Consider the following 8,347-nt stretch of genomic DNA (forward strand, 5'->3'; position numbering starts at 1 on the left):
GTGGGACGTTTTTTTTTTTTTTTGGATAGCCAATAGGCTTCATCACAGTTGCTTGCTAGTAGCAAGTCTGCTGCAAGTGGTATTAGGGGGAGGGGCATCTTAATTTTAGAGAGCTTCTGATTGGATAAAAAACTAGTGCAGAATTAGTCATCAATATTTTTGCAATATTTAGATTTTCGGGGATTTTTTTTTTTAAGGAAGTAAACACTGACACTGAGGACTGGAGTAATGATGCTGAATATTCAGCTTTGCATCACAGGAATAAATTGCATTTTAAAATATATTACAATTGTACAATTCCCCAATTGTAAGTCGCTTTGGATAAAAGCGTCTGCAAAATGACTAAATGTAAATGTAATTGTGTTAAATTGTAATAAGATTTCACAGTATTACTTGTTTTTACTGTATTTTTGATTAAATAAACGCAGCCTTGGTGAGCATAAGAGACGTCTTTCAAAAACATTCAAAAATAAATACCAACCTTAAACTTTTGAACGGTAGTGTATATCTATTAAAAGTGAATTTTGTCATGTTTAGGAGCTAAAACACAGAGTCTAATCTCAAACCTTTTTGTGAACTTTTCAGATAAAAGAAGACGCTTCTCACCAGCTTGCATGTACTTCTCTAACTGTTCTCTCCTCTGATCGACTTCAGCCGGTGTGAGGGTGAAGATCTTCTTTGGTGGAAAAGCTGGCACCACATTATTTCCATATTCTTTTTTTATCTGAAAGGACACAGGGAGAGAAGTTCATTTTAAATTGATGAGGTCAAATTCTGAAAACAGAATGTTTGGTTATTCTGAGAGGACAAAATTAAACTGACCACTGCCTGCCCTTGACCGCTGTGCACTGCTCTGTCGTACATGCTGACTGCTGGCCTCACAATCACCAAGCTAATAAATCTGTTTACACTTCACAGCATCTACCAAAATTATGCCTGCTGTTGCTCCATCTGTGTTATTGGGGTTTTATTCAACGAGACAATAAGAAAATTACATGGAAACATATATCAGTGTTGATATTGTTAACTAAAAATTTTTTCGAAGCTGAAATCAGATAAAATATAAATATCATGTGAAAAACTTAAAGGGTTAGTTCACCCAAAAATGAAAATTAGGCTGCGTTTTACTCACCCCCGAGGCATACTAGGTGTATATGACTTTCTTCTTTCAGACGAATCCAGTCGGAGTTATATAAAAAATTGTCTTTGATCTTTCAAGCTGTTTAATGCCACTCAGTCTTTAAACTTACATGAAAAATAAAAATGTTGAATAAATAAATAAATAACTAAGTTGAAGCACTAAAATTAATATAACTAAAGTAGAAAATAAAGCAAAATAGAGATAAAAAAAATGTAATTATTAAAAAGACAACTTAAAATATACAAATAAAAGTTCATTCAAAATATATTTTTTTTATAAAATTATAATCATTTGAAGGCCCATTTTAAGGGTTAACTGCAAGCCTCACACCATGACAGCATCTACGGATTGCATCATATGACCACCTATGATCTGACTAGGCCCTCAACACCCGGTTACCTAGCAACAGTGGCTGCTAAACAACACAACATGCTCTTACTGGTGAGATCACTGAAGTTCTCTCTCATTCATGAGGAAACTTAGTGTCTGTGAAATTGGTAGGTGTTAGATAAGTAATAAGCAGATCCTTTTATGTCACTTTCAGTGGATGACCACTCAAACTACTGGTGAATGTGATCACAGCTTCACCACTTCACTATTCAGACGAGAAGTAAATTTGTGTTTCACCGGTGCACTTTGTGATTTTAATCCTGTCCAAATTAAACATGTGTTTTTCTTCAAACAACTTTAGAAAATATTATGAAGCAAATTACAGATGTTTTTTGGCTAACTGCAGAGTGGCTAAAAACTACTGTGCTTTGTAACAAACAGCTTTTCATGTGCCAGTATTCCAAGGCAATCCTTGACGCATTTTAAAAATATGAGTGCAATACTGATTTCTGAAATGAAGGTCATGATGAAAATGTGTGTTCACCTGTTCATGGAGGCCTAGGAGTTGGCTGTAACGTACTCGACAATGCAAGACACCATTCACATGGATATTGTAAGCCTGCAGAAGGAAGAAAACAGTTTGTTAGTCTTTGTAATGTTTTTGAAATAATTCTTCTATATTCAAGGCTGCAACTGCAATATTGTGCTCTGCTACCTACTGACAGAGGTAGGATGAAACTGCCATGCCTTTACTTGTCGTCAAATATAAAAAAGGAAGAATGAGTACGCAAGTCTTCAGGAAATACAATAGTTTTTTGCCCTTGTGTTTGAACAGGAAGTCTGCCATTTAAATCGCAGCCCCCTCTCATTTTTGTGGCTCTTCTGCAAAGTATGCATATTTGGTGACATGAACAGCTCCACTGCAAATATGCAACTCCCTGTCGAATATAGAGCAAGACAACATCACGCTCTCTGACTAAATCTACCTCCGATTGTGAGTGAATGCAGAGAGAAACGAAGCAGGTTTTAAAATCCGTTTTAGTTGCCTTTAGAAAATTCAGGTAGATTAGCATCAGTGTTGTTTTTGTTTACTTAAAAACTATTACAAATATCTGTATATTATAATAAAATTAAATATAATATTACATGAAAAACTTGCCTTGGCAACTAAATAAAAAAAAATACATTAAAACCATTTAGAATTTAATTAAATCATTAATGTATACACTACCAGTCAAAAGTTTGGGATTTTTAAACATGTTTTTGAATGTCTCTTCTACTCACCAAGGCTGTGTTTATTTAATCAAAGATACAGTACAATTAGTGAAATATTATTACAAGTAAAATATAATTTATTTATGTGATGCAATGCTGAATTTTTAGCATTATTACTCCAATCTTCAGTTGTGCCGTTTCATGTTTGTCAAAACTGTGATACTTGTACTTTTTCAGGATTATTTGATGAATAGAAAGTTCAAAAGAACAGTATTTATTTGAAATAGAAATCCTGTAACATTATAAATGTCTTTACTGTCCCTTTTGATCAATTTAATGCATCCTTGATAAATAAAATGACTAATTTATTTATTTATTTCTTACCCCAAACTTTTAAAGGGTAGTGCATCATTGTTTCCACAAAAATATGAAGCAGTTTTATGAATATGAAGCAAACAGTTATTTTAAATTGTAATAATATTTCATAATATTTACTGAATTTTTGTTCAAATAAATGCAGTCTTGCGGAGCAGAAGAGACATTCAAAAACAAAACAAAATATCTTACAGATCCCCCTCTTGACCAGTAACAGGGTGAACTAGTTTATGCAAAACCGGTTTAAATTATGCAAAACAACAAATATCTTGTCATCAAAGAAAAAGAAACAAAAATATAAAAGCAGTAAAAAGTGAGTGTGATTCATACATCTGACCAATTTATATCTCAGTGGCCTTGAAAGACTTGGCTATTGAGAACGTCACTGACGAACTGTGATGGAGAAATTCTCTCGGAAACACAGTCAAAGATGGACACAAACAATGTCTGCAGTCAATCTGTTAGGAATGATTCACAATATCTTCACATTGGTGCATTAAAACCTTTGTGGGTCTACTGGAGGTGTTTTAAGAGTGCTGAGAGCATCCATGTGCTGTGGAGCTCAAAAATTATCTCAGCCCCTTATTCAAATCATTTGTTGGCTAAGGAGAGTCAACAGCACAGGCTGCACATCTGCATTACATCTGCAGACACCTACGAGAAAGAATTCAGGCAAAATATGCTTTGTAATCAATCCACAGTTCAGTGCAATACAGATGAAATCTCAGGAGCCGAAACTGAAGCTGTCTGTTATTGATAGGCTCTACTCGCTGTTTCATAGAAAAATGAAGTGTCATGTCTTCAGAGTATTGAGCCAGCTACATTTCCAGTTATGCTAGATAACTGCTATGCTGAAAGAAATGGCAATCTTGCACTGCGTATGGCTGAGCGAGAGATGCCAGGAGAACTGAGACATTGTGAATCCAATTCACACAACAACTCAAATACAAAAGAGTATTTCTGAACAACCATTAACAAAGCTTCCTGATTCCACCTTCAATAATTTTGTGCCTGCCTTTTTTGTTATTCAATAAATAACTTATGAATGTTGTGTCAGCTAAAATATATATTTTTCTTTTATATATTTAATGAGTAGAGGTCAGAATAAGTATGCTTTCATTTTTACAAAAATACATCTATTAAATCTTGCAATTTTAAGACTAAAATTATAAACAAAAACACTTAAAATGAAAGTTTTACTGTTACAAATCACATCATACTACATTTTTTAATATTAACCATAATCTTACAACAGATATATGAATATTCATATCTACTTGATATCGTTTGGTTTTCCTGTTTTGAATCCGGTCACTAAAAAGATTCGTTCAGCTTCCTTCACTGAATCTTTATCCATATCAAGCCAGTATGTGGTGGTTAAGGCTAGATGGCACGATACAGCAAAAACTACTGGGTATGCGCACATCGATATAGCGTAATTTTTCTCACACTGTACAACAATAATTACTATTTTTGCATTATTGTAAGGGGTAGGTTTAGGGTTGGGGTAGGTGTAGATGTTAATAAAACACAATCTAATAGGTAGAAAATTCTATTTATTGTTAGCTTCCTGTTTTTGCTGTATCCCTTCTAGCCACAACCATATGGTGGCATATGTAATGAGTGAATCATTGAATCACTCACTCAACCGATTACCCTGATAACACATGTATGTACATCACAGAGACGTCTATTTGACATCTGCATTTACATCTGCAAGATGTATTTTTTTTTTTTGAGTGTTTGCTCATCTGCTATACGTCTATAGGACGTTTCCTGTCAGAAGTTAAATAGACATCTATAAAATGTCTTTAAGATGTTTATGATTTAGAATGTATGTAAAACTGACATCTTAAAGACGTTTATCAGATGTTTGTACACAGCAGATGATTTCCAGACATCTTGCAGACGCATGTGTGCTATCTGGGTACAGAGTATTTTAAAATTGAAAATGAGTCTTGTTATCCTTTATTAAAATATTAAAAACTACAATTTCTAAAAACTACCAAGAGACTCAAGAAAGAGTGTTTAAGCATAATGAGCATTTTCACCTCAAATGACAACAAAGTAGGCCTACATGTACAATTTTGCTCCATTTTGTCAACTGGGAAGGACTTGAAAAATGACAATAGCCAACAACCTAAATGAACTAAGAAATTATGTCCATATATCATGTTAATTTTAGTTCTCAGTCATTTTAACATAACTCTTCTGCCTCTTTCTCTTCTTGTTGTGAACGAGACTGACTCGTATGATGATCTGAACGAACGGACATGTTCCCTCACGTTCCATCAGTCAGAGAAAGATCCGTACGCAAAGATTCGTTCACAACAACGATTCAAAGCACCACTATTCTACAGCGTCACCAAATGTAAAAGCTAGGCGCATCGCTTATTTGACCTCCACTACACTTACCACATATGTCGATCCATTTTCATCGGAACGGACCTCCGTCTCGGGGATGGAGAAATGCATTTTCTACTCTAAGATTACAAGTCTTTGACCAAGTTGAAAATGCTGTTAAAAGCGAGTGTTCACGGAAAGCCCTCGGAGTTGGTCTGCTGTCATGCAGAGACCAAACTGAATGACGGCGAGCTACACTCGCTCCGATTCACTGTGTAGTCCTATCCAGTCCAGTCCAATCCAGAGCTGAATTAAGCCAGAAAAGTTCTCTTTTGCGACGTGGATTATTATAAAACTTTCTTAATGTTCAGGGCTGAACTTTTCCAATAAACATCTAAGCAGCAGCCATGTTGCAACTGGAGGTATTTCCACGTTCATTGTCGGCAATGTATCACCAAAGCTGTCCTCTCACTTCCTCACGCACTAGAAAAGAACGTGGGGATCGAGTCTGCAAAACACACAAGGGTCGTCGCAAGGCCCACGATCCAATTAACTTTCAGATTACTCCACGTAAAGGTGCTCCGCGGTTGTCTACAGCCCCCGTTTCTACATACATTGGTACATACGAACGAGTATGGAGAGGAAACAAATGAAACTGTTTGTCGCAGCATGCATTTCGAGATAGCGATACTGTGCTCCAACTTGTAAGGGCGTTAAGAAGAACGCACATCAGTCTGCATTGTAGCGAAACCTTCCAATACTATAAACGAAGCCGCTCTGCTGTACTGTATTCAATATGTATGTATCTGCTCTCTCCCGAAGCGTTGCAACAGTCTGGATCAAACCATTCTTCTAGTGCGGGGGGAGGTATTGCGTAAAAATGTTCATTCGAGATCGGGCATGAAAAAGTTGCAGGCGTAGTTTGTAGTAAACAATCTCGCCATAACGACGGAAACTTATGTTTAATTATGAATGCAAGTGTTTAAACTTAATATTAGGTTTAACATCGAAATGGACTCAAAAATCAGATTGCAAATCAGGAGGTTAAACTGTATCAAAGAGTATTGAAATATTAGCTAAATCATAGTTCTCAAGACAGCTTGTGATTTGAGGTATTTAAGGCGCTTTTTTTTTCTCAGAAAAATGGTCACTGAAAGGATCAAGGCGCTTAACTTTCAGCAAATGATTACTTGAGGAGGTCAAACATTTTATATATATTTTCAATAATTTTTTTGTTACCCTGTTATGTATAATACGTTTTGCAACTTCATAGCAATAAACACTACACAAAAAAATTTAAGGACAAAAGTAATAAAATGTATTAATTAAAAATCACCAAAATGGGTAATACAGTTGCCTAAATGAATAGGGCACCATAGTAGTTTTTTGTTAGTCATGTTGTTTTGTAGTTATGGATAAACTTCCCATAAATTAAATAAAAATATGTATTTGATTATTTTTACTTACAGTAACTTTGGTAGCTTAACAGCTGTATGTTTAAGCTTGACAAATGCACTCAACACTAATTTGTCTAAAATTGACACAGGGAATGAGATTCTTTGTTTCTTTCTTTCACAATTTTATAGAATCTTACCTCTGAGCTGGGGCAGTCCAAAATCCACATTTAAGGGGAGGGGGGGGGGGGGGGGTATGCCTATAATGTTTTTTTCAAGTTATCCGTATTCGTGGAATGTGCGTTATTTTATATAACTAGACTGAATATAAATGGCGAAAAGGGTCTATATCAGTTCAATAACGTGAGTTGTGTAAAAGCAACCTGTGTTTTGAGAGTGTTTCGTTTCTATCGAAATTTCACCAAAGTGAGAAATGCAAAATATCTGCGCCGTCTGGTTGTCACGAATGGGGTCGCGACACTTGAACGTCATCGATGATCATCGAGTCACATGACTTTGCTTTTGGCGAAAATGACACCTGGCGTTACAGCATCTACTGTGTATTTATGTACTGTTTTTATTGTTTTATTCAATGTATATGTCGATAGCCAGGATACTGATGCACAGGTGAGACAGTTCGCTATGTCAAATGAATTCATACGATGTAACAGATACTATAGTCATTTGCGAAATGATTGTAATGAAATAATACATGCTACATAGATATATTAGTCACATTGTTGTCATCGGTCTTCACTGTTGTAAAGTAAAGTAAAACAATGCATGCTGTTTTATAATATTTTTTAAAGCTTTCACCTTTATTTTTGCTAGTTATGTAAAATGTGTGAAGGAACTGTACCACAAGATAGTCCTGTCTGGGATTTCTGCCTAACAAAAGGCCATATAAGAGGACGCTGCTGTTTTGGAAATGAAACCAGCAATGTAGATGCCATTATAGGGTAGGACAACTTTTCTAGTATTTCACATTTTTTACATTTTGACATTTATTCTGTATTTTTAATCTAACTGTACGGTACTGTTTTAGGTTGGATTTGGCAAACTGCTCTATCAGTCATGTAGAGCACCTGTACAATTCATCCACAGCATTCATCATGTATGACCCAGAGCAGGTTTTTCATGATAATCTGCATGTGTCATTTTAGCACTAAATTGAATATCTAACTGTTGTCATTCTATATTTTCACAGAGATCTCTCCAACAACCCGATCTCCAATCTGAGCGATTTCATATTTCAAGGTTTCAGCCATCTTACCCATCTGTAAGTTATGCATTAGCACTGTATATCATGTTAATAACATTTAAGTCAGGGGTTTTCAACTGGGGTCCCGGGACCAGGGGGCTGCAAGGGGGTGCTAGGGGGTCCATGGAAAAATTTAGAGAAAAAACAGTGAAATAGATAATAAAATAATAGAAATTAATACAAGTATTACAATAATAATAATAATAAAAATAAGCTATAAATAATGTATTAAAATAAAAACATTAAAATAAATGAATAAACTATATAAATAAATAATACATCTAACAG

General features: G+C 35.1%; 2 protein-coding genes across 3 annotated transcripts in view; one reads left to right on the forward strand and one right to left on the reverse strand.

Moving 5' to 3' along the window:
- Positions 1-6,233, reverse strand: part of LOC107746210 (sorting nexin-17-like) — a 32,570-nt gene extending 26,337 nt beyond the window's left edge. For both annotated transcript variants that reach the window (XM_016560346.1, XM_016560336.1), the window contains exons 1-3: positions 5,477-6,233; positions 2,016-2,090; positions 607-724 (exon numbers count right to left, since the gene is read on the reverse strand). In XM_016560346.1, the coding sequence (XP_016415832.1) occupies positions 607-724; positions 2,016-2,090; positions 5,477-5,536 (253 nt within the window). In that variant the 5' untranslated portion in view covers positions 5,537-6,233. The remainder of the gene's footprint in view (positions 1-606; positions 725-2,015; positions 2,091-5,476) is intronic.
- Positions 6,234-7,044: 811 nt separating this feature from the next.
- LOC107746264 (all-trans retinoic acid-induced differentiation factor-like) overlaps positions 7,045-8,347 on the forward strand; it is a 5,607-nt gene continuing 4,304 nt past the window's right edge. Inside the window, exons 1-4 of the mRNA XM_016560398.1 lie at positions 7,045-7,425; positions 7,630-7,757; positions 7,844-7,912; positions 8,006-8,077. Coding sequence (XP_016415884.1) covers positions 7,309-7,425; positions 7,630-7,757; positions 7,844-7,912; positions 8,006-8,077 — 386 coding nt within the window. The 5' untranslated portion in view covers positions 7,045-7,308. The remainder of the gene's footprint in view (positions 7,426-7,629; positions 7,758-7,843; positions 7,913-8,005; positions 8,078-8,347) is intronic.

Source organism: Sinocyclocheilus rhinocerous, unplaced genomic scaffold (assembly GCF_001515625.1).
Source record: "Sinocyclocheilus rhinocerous isolate Xijiao unplaced genomic scaffold, SAMN03320098_v1.1 scaffold40, whole genome shotgun sequence".
In the NCBI taxonomy this organism is placed as follows: domain Eukaryota; kingdom Metazoa; phylum Chordata; class Actinopteri; order Cypriniformes; family Cyprinidae; genus Sinocyclocheilus; species Sinocyclocheilus rhinocerous.